The following is a 13,796-nucleotide window of genomic DNA, read 5'->3' as shown; positions in this document are numbered from 1 at the left end:
TGGCACACTTGGTGTGATTCTCTGGCTTAGGACTGTTCACTGGAACTCTAAAACTGCTTTCTATGCGAGAGCTTGTTCAGATTCCAGCTTCTCCTCCGCCATCTTCCGCCGTCCCCTCTTGGGTCTTTTAAGTGTACATTGAAATGGAGAAATCCTATTAAGTGGAAATATATTGCTATTAACCTGGGAACTGAGTTTTAATCTTTATACAGATAATTCCAAATAACCTAAACACACAATTTTATTAGTTGTCATTTCCAAACTTATTGTTCCTAAAACAGATTTATGTGGAACAACTTGTCTATAATACCAACAATATAGGGATGAATTTCTAGGGAATATTTTTTCTTAGTGTATTAGCCAACAAGTAAGCCTGAGATTTTCACAACAGTCCCATTACCATACAGAATGATGAAAATAACTTAGAATGTTTACACATAAAACCCAGCAAGAATTAACAAATATAATTATAGAAACCACTAGCTATTGGTTTATCCTTAGGAGGCAGGATAAAAGCCAGGATATTCAGAACCCTCTTTAAGGTCACTTAATGAATTTTACTTGCTAATATCATTAATCTAAAAAAAATGGCCACACATCATGTAACCAACTGTCAATATGTAAAGCCAATCAGTGCTTCTGAGGTCAACATAATTACACCCAGAACATGTATTTTTTTAATACGATATGTGTTTCTGAAAATCAAGGAAAAAATAGACTCAGTGTTGATTTAGAGAAAAATTAAACAATTTCTTAGAAGGTAAAATCTTAAGGGCTGGGAGTATAGCTCAGAGATAGAGAACTTGCCTAACTGTATAACTATCAAGGTCCATCCTCAGCACCACATGAGTGAACCAGAGAAATGGAGTCTAAAGACATTGAAAGAACTTGCTTGGGAGTGTGTCAATTTTAGGAAGAATTTCCAACTGCTTCTACCGATCACTGTCATTGACTCTGACCTACATGGAATACTAGATTTATAATAAGTCATTTCTCCATGCTTGGAAGTCTTATTACTATCTTTGATGTTCTTTCTTAATATATTTCCTACTGGAGACTAGTAACATTTCCTACCAAATTGGAGCAATGTGTTATTTTTTCCTTTATGACCTTTATTCTCTGACTTTCAATCAGATAAAAAATGAGGAAAAGCTATATGACAAATTGTTGGTGGCTTTGTACAATGTGATTGATAGGTGATAAGATCACCGGCAGTGTCCTGCACTCTACCTCCTGCACCCTAACTCCTTTAGTGCTCAGAGGTGCTCAGGGTGCCTGCAATCTTGGGAGCCTCTTCCCAATTCATCCATGGCTTGGCCTCACTCGTAAGGGCCAGTGCAAGATCTCCACCAGGCTGGGCAGCAGGGGAATGTGGAGCGGAGCGGTGGCTGAGACAGAGGCGCAGATGTCCCCCGTTTCCCCCCCTTCCCCACCCCGCGTGAGATCCAGGGAATAGGCTTGTCTCAGCTCTGAGGAAAGTGTGAATGTGTGCACAGACAGAAGAAGGGAGAAAACTGGTGCTTGTCTGTTTCCGTGAATAAAACCACACTCTGATGCACATTTTGTAGGATTTACCTCTTATTTATAATTACCCAGGAACAAAAGTGGTATGTATATTTGTCTTCAAAGAAACAGTCATGTAATAGGTTTTGTTAGTCTTAGATCTTCAAAACTTCATCTGCAGCACAGAACAGATAAAGATGTAAATCAACACAGATAAACACAGAAGCAAGGGTGTTGTGAACAGGGGCTGTTGTGTGACTCTTGAAAAATGAAAGGAAATTCTGGAAGGTGCTATTCTTTGATGAAGAAGTAAAGAAAAGCCTTTCACATCTCTCTTAAGCAGTATGGATGACAAAATCAGATCTTGTGTTTTGCAGTACTGCAGGCTGGATCCTGGGTCTCATACTACCTCCCTGAGCTGAACACCCAGCTATTCAGAAACAGATTGTCTTGATGGAAGGCCCCATGAAGTCCTCTAAGATGTCCTTGGATTGTCCTTGAGCTTGATAGGTGGCTCAGGATGGCTTTGACCCCCCTTCTTGCCTTAGCCTCCGGAGAAACTGGGATTACCAATTGGGCCCATATGCCTACCTACAAACCAGGAGGCTTTTGTAAGGTTGCGTTTGCAGGTCAGTTGAACCATGACTTCTTCCTAAGATCAAACTTTGGAAGTCATTGTTTGCAATTTTAACTCTTTCTAATAAGGGAGTTTTATTTTTAATTAACTGGTTAACTTTTTTTGTTGGTCATGGGACTTGAACTAAGGGCCTGGGTGCTGTCCTGAGCTTTTGTGCTCTACCACTTTGAGCCACAGTGCCACTTCCTGTGATTTTAATTCTTATGAGACAACTGCACTGTTATTTTTCACAGACCCTAATGATTTATAAGTCATTTTGTTTGGAAAGAATATTTGTGAGTCATCATATAAACTAGTACATCGTTTTTTTTCAGTAAGAAATATAAGTCCTGAGTATGCTATACTAAGCTTATGTCAATTCTACAATGTTTAATGAATTTCACATTGTCGTGTGTGTGTGTGTGTGTGTGTGTGTGTGTGTGTGTGTGTGTGTGTATTCTGATGGATTTATATAATCCTCCTTTGATTCTAAGAAGCATGGAAGTGTGTACATGCACAATAAGAACACTGAATCTGGGCTGGGAAGGTGGCTTAGTGGTAGAGAGCTTGCCTTGCATGCTTGAGGCCCTGGGTTCGATTCCTCAGCACCACATAAGCAGGAAAATAAAGCCGGAAGTGGTGCTGTGGTTCAAGTGGTAGAGCGCTAGCCTTGACCTGAAGAGCTAAGGGACTGCGCCTAGGACCAGAGATCAGGCCTCATGACTAGACCCTCCCCCCCCCCAAAAAAAGAACACTGACTCTGTAGCTCAAATGAAATCCAATCCTATAGTTGATGTGAGTGATAAAAGTTGAGAGAGAAGAGAAAGAAGAAAGAAGAAGAAAGGAAAGAAAGAGAGAAAAAGAAGGAAGGAAGGAAGAAGAAAGAAAGAGTGGGAGGGAGGGAAGGGAAAGAAGAGGAAGGAAGGAAGGAAGAGAAGGAAGGAAGAAAGAAGAAAAGAAAGAGGTTAAAAGGAGCAATAAATAATACACATAGATAATTACAGCTATTTCTTACAAAATAATGTGTTTGTTGACACAACTGTAATTGATAAATTGGCCTACAAATTTTAATTTTATATCTTCCTTAACACTACATATGGTTTTGAATGGCTACAGATTAGATTAAAAGGGAAACGGAGAGCTAATAAACTAAATATATCTATGTATGTTAATTTTTAAAATCTGTTTTTATGGAATTCTGTTTTCATCAGAAAGAATGACATTGCCCCATTTGTAGTGGAAGACTGGCAAGATTTCAAGAAAGGGAAAAATGAGGAAAAAAGTATATTAAGCGAAGTAAGCCAGACCCAAAGACATATAGGCTCCATGGTTTTTCTCATTTGTAATAATTAGTAGATGTCTAGGATGGTCCTAGCAGAGAATCACAATAGCCCAATAGATACGTACATATGACCATATAAGATGATGCTAATCAAAACAAACTTCACAATATGGAAACAAGAAGTTTGTATGTGTGGGTGGTTGTTCTTTTCTGTTTTTTAATGTACCATTTATAGTTATTTCTTTTGTCTTTCATTTTTTTTTCTCCCCTGGTTTTCTTTCCCATGCTCACTGTTTCTGATTTTGGTACCCTTTGTCTTGTATGTAAGTTTATCTGATTTGGGGAAGGGAGGAGGAATCACAGAAATGGGTGAAACAATGCAACAGAGACATTCAGAAGATACTATACTGTAAGTCAACTTTACAACTTGGGTGGGGAGGGAAGTCAGGGGGGGAGACAAAGTGGGAGAAAACAAGGTAGGGGGTAACACTGTTTGAAAAGAAATGTATTCATTTTTTTTTTTGGTCGGTCGTGGGCTTGAACTCTGAGCTTGACACTGTCCCTGCGCTCTTCAGCTCATGGCGAGCGCTCTACCGCTCGAGCCACAGCGTCACTTCCAAGAAATGTACTCATTATTTATGTAACTGCAACCCCTCTGTACATCATGTTTACAATAAAATAAAATCTATGTTTTAAAAGGTGAAAGATGAACTACAATGCAAATTTTAAATTCCACTTACGGTGAAAAATGTCTGTGAATATTTTGCATATATTTTTTACTGATATAAATATCATCATCATCATGGTGAATACAAACAAAGTGAATACTTTGTTTACTGGTAATTTAGCCTGCCTTTTAGACTAAAGGAAAGGGAAAGACAGGTAGACATATTCATTCAGGTTTCTCTAAATACTGAAATCCTTGGCAAATGTTTTGATGCTAGCCACACCGAATCACCAACACCACCTCACCTGCAACATCGTAAAGCTAGGTACAACTTTTGAGCCAAGATTGTAACCATCTAACCCACGGCCATCAGATTTCCTGCCGTTTCCTATTGCCTGAATGTTCCTTGACTGGCAAGACTTCAAGTCAGCAGAAATGATTAACTTAACTGTTCTGCCCCCTTATCTTGCACCTTATGTAGATGCAGCTAAGAAAAAGAAATATATATAAGACACAAAAAAAGAAAAGGAAGTTCAATTAAGCTCTGAAGCATTAGAGTTGCCCCTGTACTTTTTGAAGTTCAATCAACAAAATGGCAGAGTTAATAAAAATGTTTGCACAAACCTTAGCTATTTGTGCTTCGGAATTAGGCCTTGATTGGTCCTGCGGCATAATGATAGGGAAAGAAAAAGAAATTAAAAGCCTATAGTGACCTTAGCCCTGGACTCTATGTCCTTAATATTTGCCTTTTAATGATTTCAGATTTTGAAATTTCAGAACCGCAGGATTTATCTCTCTATATATGTTTTCATTTGCGTCATAAGACATTCTTTTGCATCTTTCAAAAGTGTTTGCTGCTAGAAGTTTCATTCAGTTTCTGCTCACTTAAAACTTGTGTGTGGCTCACGCCTATAATGCTAGTTACTCAGGAGGCTGAGATCTGAGGATTGCAGTTCAAAGCCAGCCCGGGCAGGAAAGTCTGTGAGACTCTTGTCTCCAATAAACCACCAGAAAACCAGAAGTGGCACTGTGGCTCAAGTGGTAGAGTACTAGCCTTGAGCTGAAGAGCTGAGGAACAATGCTCAGGCCTAGAGTTCAAGCCCCATGACCGACCAAAAACAACAACAACAACAAAAACTTGTACGTGGCTGAATCGAGAAATATAAATTTAAAATAACATCTGCTTATATTTGTCCCTATGTAAAATATATCATATATGAAAAATGGGAAACATGAAAAATTAACTTTCAGTGCAAAAATGAAGACAGTTTTTAGGATGTGGAAAGAAGAGCTGCATGGATAAAATGGAAGGAAGGCAAGGGGAAGACACAAAATGGAGGCACGCTTCAGCTCAGACCCCTGACTCTCATAAAGAGCTTTCATGTGCTGTTGCCAGTGGTTCCTAGTTAGCAGTGAAAGGTGGGAAATGGACAGAAGTTGGATCATGTGTTGTATGGACTGCTAGCCAGTCAGGAGACCTTTGAAGTAGGCTGACTGCAGTGAGTGGATTGTAGGAGGAGCAGTCACGAGGGAACTCAGGATCCACCGATTTCCACTGTCCGTACTCCAGGTCTCAACTGTAGTTGTAAATCCAACAGCCTTGGAAGTGTTTAATGCAGTCAAAACTATGCAATGTGAAAACCATGCACAGATACAATAAAGCTATTAGTTGGGTGGGTTGAGAAAGGATGAGAGTTAGCGAAGTAAGAAAATTTAATCAGGAGTCCTGCTTAGTCCATTTACATATACTTCATCAAAAGCTCATTGTTTTTCTGCTTCTCTTTCTGTAGTTTTTATTCTATTGGAATTGTTGCGCATTCATGTACAGAATCATATATGTTCATGCCAAGTAAGTTTATGTCTACCATAGGGTTTGCCATTTAAAGAATCTGGAGACATCAATGATGTTCATCTTTAAAAATCACCACTGTGGAGGCGGACACCTGTGGCTCATGCCTGTAATCCTAGCTACTCAGGAGGCTGAGATCTGAAGATCACAGTTTAAAGCCAGCCCAGGTAGGAAAGTCCAGGAGACTCTTATCTTCAATAAACCACCAGAAAACTGGAAGTGGTGCTGTGGCTTAAGTGGTAGAGCATTCACCTTGAGCTAAAAAGCACAGGGCCAGTGCCCAGGCCCAGAGTTCAAGCCCCACACCCAACAATAAATAAATAAAAAAACAAACAAAATAATAAAATAAAAATTACCATCATGTTAAAAATTGCTTTAAGATTGGATCCTATTTAAGATTAGATCTTATTTAAGATTGGATCCTACCATTCCAGCTAAATTATATTTGTTTATTTATTTAGAGATAGAGGTCTCATTATGTTACCCATATTACCCAGGCTGGTCTAAAATTCCTAAACTTGTGTGATCCTCCTATTTCAGCTTCTTGAGTGCTAGGACTGTAGGTGAAGGTCATTGGATCAATCCATATTTGTTGGAGGGGGTCTCCTCTCAACTTACATGGATTTCTTTTACTTCACCTTTTCATCAGCAGTTTTATGGGGACAAAGACATCTAATTAAACAGAAATGCTTACATTAAAATATTACCAGGGCTCATATAAATTCTGTACTGTGTGTAGAATCTTCCAGTGTTGATCATTGTCAGATTCGTCACTGGCAGCACATTCACAGTCCTGTTGCTAGATTGAAGATAGCTATTATTTATAACTATATGTAATTCATAGTCATAACATATACATGATATATAGTTTCTGTAACTCAGAAAGTTCAGAAAGTCAGGAGCGCAGACTGTTCCAGGTTTTGGATAGATGCCAGTGTCAGTGTTATAAAGGAGTCATGCTGTCGTGGGTGTTTTATAATCTTATTTTGAGCCTCAGAAGTTTCCGTGTTTTGTTTGTGTGTTCTCGTTTTTTCAATGAGCTCTCATCAGCCCTCATTGCCCAAAGAGGATCTAAATCTCATCCCCAAACCATGGCTTTTCTGTAGGGACTTGTGCAACTCTTCCATATTAAAATGAAATCCCAAAACTCTATCACTGCTATCACTACTTCCTAGCAAGGTATTTCTTCTCAATGATTCCAGAGTCATCCTTTTCTGTTATTTCCAGAATACTAACACAACCATGGGGGGGAGGGGAGGGAGAAATGGAGAAAAATGTACACCAAGAACCTTGAAGACATTAGATAGTTCTTTTTGATAGTGTGGGTTTTTTTGTTTATTTAATGATTTTTAATGTATATCTTAAAATTTGGGGGAAAAAGAAATTGAGTCATCAAAGTATGATGAAACCAAAGGATCCCAGATTTTTTTTGGGGGGGCAGGTATCTAAACATGTGGTTGTCTTGTAGTTTTAATCAGATGTCCTAAACACCTCCCTGAAGCACCTGAAGAATGAAGGCCATTTTTTTATTTTATTACAGTTACATTTCATTACAATTAATCCTAAGGTTTTTATTCCAGGGCTGCAAGGGACATCTGTATGCTTTACTGGCATGTGGAGAATTTCTAGAAGGAGCAGCAGAGTTTGTTGGTTCTAATGAACATGGAGATATTGCTTTAAACTCTATTGGATTTTTTTTCCTTTGTTCCTGTTAAAAGTCTTGTTTTTCACCACTTTCTACTACCTACTAGCTGTGGTCAGTTTGTTCTAAACAACATTAAAGATTGGAAGTTGGAAGGGATCTGGTTATTCCCCAATTGTTTTTCCTTCCCTAATGAAGACATCCTGAGAGTCTGCTTTCCATATCAAAGTAAGTTTGGTTTTTAAGTGAGCATACCACTCAAACATTAGCATACACATAGAAACCCTTCTGCATAAAGCCATGCTTGTGTGACATACTGAAGACTTCTCTGGTTAATGTTTAACTCGCAAGCGATGTGTATACATATATATCACATATCTGCATGTCTCTGTAAAGCTATGCCAGTATATATAATCTATTCCCTTTGTGTATACATATGTATGCCTGTGAAATCAAATGCTTGGTTGCATTTTTAGGGAAAAATAAGACATGTTTCTCATGTCTGGGTAGGTTCAATGCTTCCAGTAACAAGAACACTGTGAATATGGTTGTTACTTTAAAAGGATGAAAATAATGTCTCAGAGTGATTAATGTTTTAATGTTGTGCAGCTATCAAATATCATCTCATAATTCAGGGGTTGGCAAAGGTTCTTATAGCCAACTATATCTTTAATTTACTTTGCCCTAATGCAGTCAAAAAATGAAGTCATTATTCATTCATGGTGAAAACTTTTTTTCTCTCCTTCCCTCCTTTCCCCCTTTTCTCTCTCCTTTGCTGTCTTTCCTTTCTTTCTTCTCTCCTTTCTGTCTTTCTTTGCTTGTTAGTTGGCTACCTTCTTTATTTTAATAATTATTGGTGCTAGTACTTACAGGTACCATTTCACTGCTTAGAACCTGTTCTTTACAATGATGTCCCTTAAAAGTACGACTTTCACCTAGTATATTGTAAGAGAGGGGAATAATGCTACCTTTTTAGTGAAATAAAGCCAACAAAGTATGGACACAATGTCCAGGAGTCTTTACGTCTCCTATGCCATTGAGATCTAGCTTAGCTTACTAATATATTACACAAAGTTTCTTTGTGGCAGAAAAGGAAAAAACAATAAACACAGAAGTCTATTCACTTGTGAAACGGATATCATGTTCTTGGTTTTCCCCTTACTTCAGAAGTAATTGTTTTAATATTTAATTCTATATTCAATGTAAGGTGGATGTCTGTTGTCTGGAAAATGGCATGTGATGACAGTTGTGACGGAACAGAGTCTGAATTTATTCTTCAGAATGAACATGGGCCTGGTACTCCACTGTGTACAGACTACAACTACTAAACATAATCAATAGATAAAATTTGTCTCATCAGTGATTGTTTTTCATTTAGTCAGGAAGCTACGGATTATTCTGGCTCCTCAGTCTCTTTCCTTCTTTATATTCAGTGGACATGCTATGCGAATAACACCTGCTTGCAGTAATGAACATTAGGAATGAGATTCTTATCTTCTAATAAGAATAAATGACTATGACAAGAAAAACCTCTGGTGGGAAATACAGACCGTGGCGCTGCAGACAGACCTTGGAGAGGAAAGACTCATTCCTCTTCTCTCCCTATCATCTTCCTCTCACCTCAGCTACACTTCGTTTTCTCAATTTATACTACACCCTGTCTCCCAATTTATCTGAAAACATCTTTTTTTTTTTGAAGGGTTGTCTCCCCTCTCACCTCAACGAATCATGTCTTCCATTGTTATTCTCTCTATACAAAAGCTAAGACCTCAGAGCCCTTGAACCTGAAAAGAACTTGAGCAATTGCAAAGGGTAAGAGGAAATGAACAAATTCTTTTTTTCTTTTCCAAGAAGGGTATTGTCCATCCCGTTGCCTGGTATTGAGAAAGAGTAACTTCTGGTGATACCAGTTAAATGTACGCACAACTTACACAATAGGAATGTGTTATTTTCCATGAAGATGGACATACCTGTGGCTAAAATAGTAGCCACGTGGAGAATGGGAAAGAGATGTGAGTGTGAAGAGGCCTACCAATGCAGAATTTGATAGACAGCCTTTAGGGGCTCATGCAACAACTGCTCACCGGTGAGTTGTGTCCTTTGATGGCTCTCCCTAGCCCTGCCTCTCAACCTCCTGCCCATAGACATCTCTACCCACCTCTATACACGCTCATTTATATGAGTGTTTGACGGGCAAAGTAGGATCGATGAGCTATCTTCCCCTTCCTAGGCTCAGAGAAAGCACCATAGTTTCACAAATGAAGATGTGGTACCTACATGTGTGCATATGTACACGAATTAGTGTGTTTCTATATGTAAAAAAAAGATTCTTAAAAATAAAGAAGAAAAACTGGAGAATCTTTCATTTTTTTTGGTGTTTTTTTTGTATATTTGTGCAGACCACTCGAGGATTTTTCAGCCTCAACAAAACACTATTAAAACAAAGAATCTAGTAAAATATTTGTGCATGTACTGCTAAACAGTTCTAGCAATTTTATTAAGCAATACCTTTATTATTTTTGAATATTCTTAACAGACTGGAACAAAACATTTTATTCAAAACAAAATATGCATACTGTACGCATGTCGCAAGGGTTAAGTATGATGCAGAGGTTCAAGTCTGTTTGAACAAAAACAAATGTCTGGGGGAATTTCAGAGCTATAAAGTTAATAACTAAATTTTGTATGCTAAGAGGATTTTCTCTATGGATATTTCCTTCAACTCCAGCCACACAGCACGCTGATCTGAAGTGCACTTCCCAAATATAGTCAGAGAATAGGAAGGAATGTAAAGTGTCTTTTTTTAAAAATTATTTGTTTTGTTTTGTTTTGTTTGTTTGTTTTTAAAAACAGCCCTTATTAACTCTTCCTTCCACTGGTCCTACTGTAAACGCATAAAAGCCTTTTATTTTTTTCCAGAAAGCAACTCCATATACACTCAGCAGGTGAAATGTTCCCACAAAGAAAAAGAAAAATACAAACAGTAATCAGACTTCACTCCCTCCACTCCCAGGACATGTTCGAGTGAGGTTTTTGCTCTTTGATAGAAATGGCTGACCTGTTTGGTTTGTAAAAGAAGTAGTTCCTCCGTGACCAGGCAGGAATGCAGGCCCTTCAACACTCGGAATCATCGCCAAGCCTCTGTGTGGGGGACATGAGACAAGGTTGTTTCTAATGTGTGTACTGCAGATACTGGCTGTTCCTACCATCTCTCCCACTGGGAGGAAGGAGGGGAGGAAGGTCCCGGGATTTCGTCCTGGTCTCCTTGTTCCTGTGACAATGTCCCCAGTGGCTGGCAGTTCATCACTGCGGTGGAAGGGAGACACTGTGGGCGCCTCCAATCTTCAGGGAAATGACTCGTTCACTCCCACCTCTAGGGCTGCCTGTCTGCTCCTGTCCAAACGACCAGCAAGAAAGGACCAGAGCATTTGGGAATGGGAACTGGAGCAGCTTAGTTCATGATAGCTTTTTCTTTTAATTATCCCTCCTCTCTCTATTGTGTTGTGTTTTCAACATGAAAATGTGCACACTGTCTGACTCTACTACCACAGTACATGCTGTCCAGCCAGGGCCCTGGATCCTCTCGGTCTGGGTTTGTGCAAAGAGCAAGCACACCCACCACTGTGGTTACACAGACAGAAGCAAGCGATGTTGTTTGCTGAGGGCACAAGAAGAGAGGGAGGGGAAGCCGGCAGGGCCCGAGGGCCACTGAGGGAGCATTTTTATTTTATTTTATTTTTTTTTGTTGTTTACCTTTTTTATATTTTTTAAAAATTTTTAATTTTTTATTGTTTTTTTTTCTTTTTGTTGTTTTGGTTTTTTTTTGTTTTTGTTTTTTGCTATACCATGAGGACATAGCAGTTAATTCCTCTAATAGAAACTGACAGGACACAGAGACAGAACTATCTGATGAACACACACAATGTCTAGAAATAGATAGATAGAGAGAAGACGGTGAAAAGACTTAGTTTTACCTCTGAGAAAAAAAAAAAAAAACATCCCGAAAATAAATCCTGTATTAACAAGTGCAGAAAAAGAAAACCCGAAACTGGAACGGAAGCAAAGAAAACCTGCAAACATTAAAACACAGCGTATAAAATGGTGTGAGAAATTGAGAGTCACTTCAGAGCCTTTTGTAGTCCATGAAAAAGCTGCGATTGTGTCCTTGTGTGGGATCTTGTGGATCTTTGTAATGGTACCCTAGAGGCCTTGCAAGAAGTGATGAGACGGTAAAAGCACCCGGTTTCTGTTCAGTTGGACAGCAGGTGCGTTTTCCTGGTGGGCCAGCTGTAAGCGTGGAGAGGCAGGTCCAGGGCAGGTCCCTGGCCAGGTCCCGGTCAGTCCTCGTTGGCCGGGTTTTCTTCCAGTGTGGGTAGACCTCCCATGCCGAGGCCTGTGGTGTTGAGTGCCACAGAGGCGGTGAGCACGGAGTGCAGCAGGATGAGGACCAGGACGTACAGTCTGAGTCTGCCATGGCACAGTCTCGTGGCCGAGGACACCGTGAGCGAGGTCCTGTGACACGAGTCTCTCCGGCCTGCGGCCGCTCTGCGCGGGTGGCTGGGCTGCTCCTCTCTCCTGACGTCACAGCATTCGGGTTCAGCATTGGTGAAGAAGGGTTCATAGAGCCCTGCAGGAGGAAGAGAGCAGAGGGTGAGAAATAGGGGTAGGGAGAGACAGACACCCCGAGAAGCTCCTAGGGGAGCAACCTCAGCCACCATAGCTCTTAAACACTTATTATTATTATTAATATTATTATTTTAGTCTAGGGAGGTCAGCACAGCAGACAACAGTCCACAGAACAGTGTGCTTGTTGTGCTCACTCATACTCCTGTCAGCCTGGCCAACAAGGTGCTGGGCTGTTGCGAAGACACAAGGAAACCTCTCATTGCTTTGATTTTGGAATCAAGTAGTTTCTGGATCCGCTTCAGACACCAGAGGAGACCAGACACCAGGTGCCTTCCGCCACTCTTTTTTCTTTTCACAGGAATGGGATCAAATAATGCAATGCCTTGCATGCACACAAGTGGGCTTTGTGCTGGTCCATCACAATCTCATAGTTCCAGGGGTCATATTTGCTGCTTCTTTTCCCCTCCTGATCCTCCCTGGGCCTTGTGAAAGGGCCTGGCTACCTGTAGGTGTATAGGGGGGTCAAGCATTTGTTGTATTTCCTACATCCTTCCTTTCTTCTTTTGTTCACCATGCTGTTGGTTGCCTCCTGGATTTCAGCCTCTCCTAACTGGTTTCTGACCTGCTGGAGTCAGACATCTTCTGGCTCTTCATGTCCCCTTCCTTCCAATGGATCTGAGACTTGGCCTTTTAGTGGTTCTCTCTCTCCTTTGTTTGTTGTCTCTTCTTTCCTAAGCTCCTTGATAAATCTCTCATTCTCTCCTTTCCCTCTTCTTCCTCTGATTGTTCCTATGAAGTGTTCCCACTTGATAAATGCATGCACTGACACTTCCAAAGTGATGAAAAGCTTAAAGCGATCTTCCCCATTAGGTATGCGCCTTGCTGTGTTTTATACAAGACTTCTGCATGGCTATGTAAGCCATGGGGCCCTTGAATTTTCAGCCTGCTAAACTGTGTCTCACATGGGTGTTAGAGACTTTTTCACATGATTTTCCTATCTGAAAACTTTCCACAGTAGACTTGTAATGACTGAATGACTCGAAAATGCCAGGCGATTGTGAATAATGATAGTGGCATTTCGCAGCCACACCCACGTCATGAAATCTAGAAAGCTTTTCTTGATATCCAGACTCACTATTTAGCCTCCCTGCAACCCAGGGCCACTGCCCCTTTCCCAGGGAACCCCCGTCTGCACCCCTAACCAGACTGCTTTTTCTTCCGGGGATTTCTCCCATGGTGGAGTGCTTCTGCTCACTGTGCTCCTAGAGGTGGCTCAAATGGAAATTCCTAAGCGAAGCCTGCACAAAGGCTCCTGCTGAATGTCATCCCATTTCCTTTTGACCACAGTTGCCCATTTCCATGGCTGCTGCGTTGTCCAGCAGCTATCTTAAAACCACACGCTACACATTAGCAGCACTGGATTCTCCACATGCGGCAGAACACATAAAACAAAGGAGGGATTTAATAAGCACTGATGACATGAAGAAACTAAGTACAGAGATTTGCTTAAACAAAAAGAATCTTTTAAAAATAATATATGCTTCGGTCTTCAGTTTCTGTTAAAGAAATAGCCACGATATCTTTATAATGATGCTTACAATATTCATTTCT

At 40.2% G+C, this 13,796-nt stretch overlaps 1 protein-coding gene across 1 annotated transcript in view; it reads right to left on the bottom strand.

Moving 5' to 3' along the window:
* Positions 1–11,896: 11,896 nt before the first annotated feature.
* The window catches only part of Fam155a (family with sequence similarity 155, member A), a 443,225-nt gene continuing 441,325 nt past the window's right edge, over positions 11,897–13,796 (bottom strand). The window contains exon 3 of the mRNA XM_013022990.1: positions 11,897–12,186. Coding sequence (XP_012878444.1) covers positions 11,897–12,186 — 290 coding nt within the window. The remainder of the gene's footprint in view (positions 12,187–13,796) is intronic.

Source organism: Dipodomys ordii, unplaced genomic scaffold (genome assembly GCF_000151885.1).
Source record: "Dipodomys ordii isolate 6190 unplaced genomic scaffold, Dord_2.0 Scaffold65, whole genome shotgun sequence".
Taxonomy (NCBI): domain Eukaryota; kingdom Metazoa; phylum Chordata; class Mammalia; order Rodentia; family Heteromyidae; genus Dipodomys; species Dipodomys ordii.
This window is presented reverse-complemented; position numbering and strand designations above follow the sequence as displayed.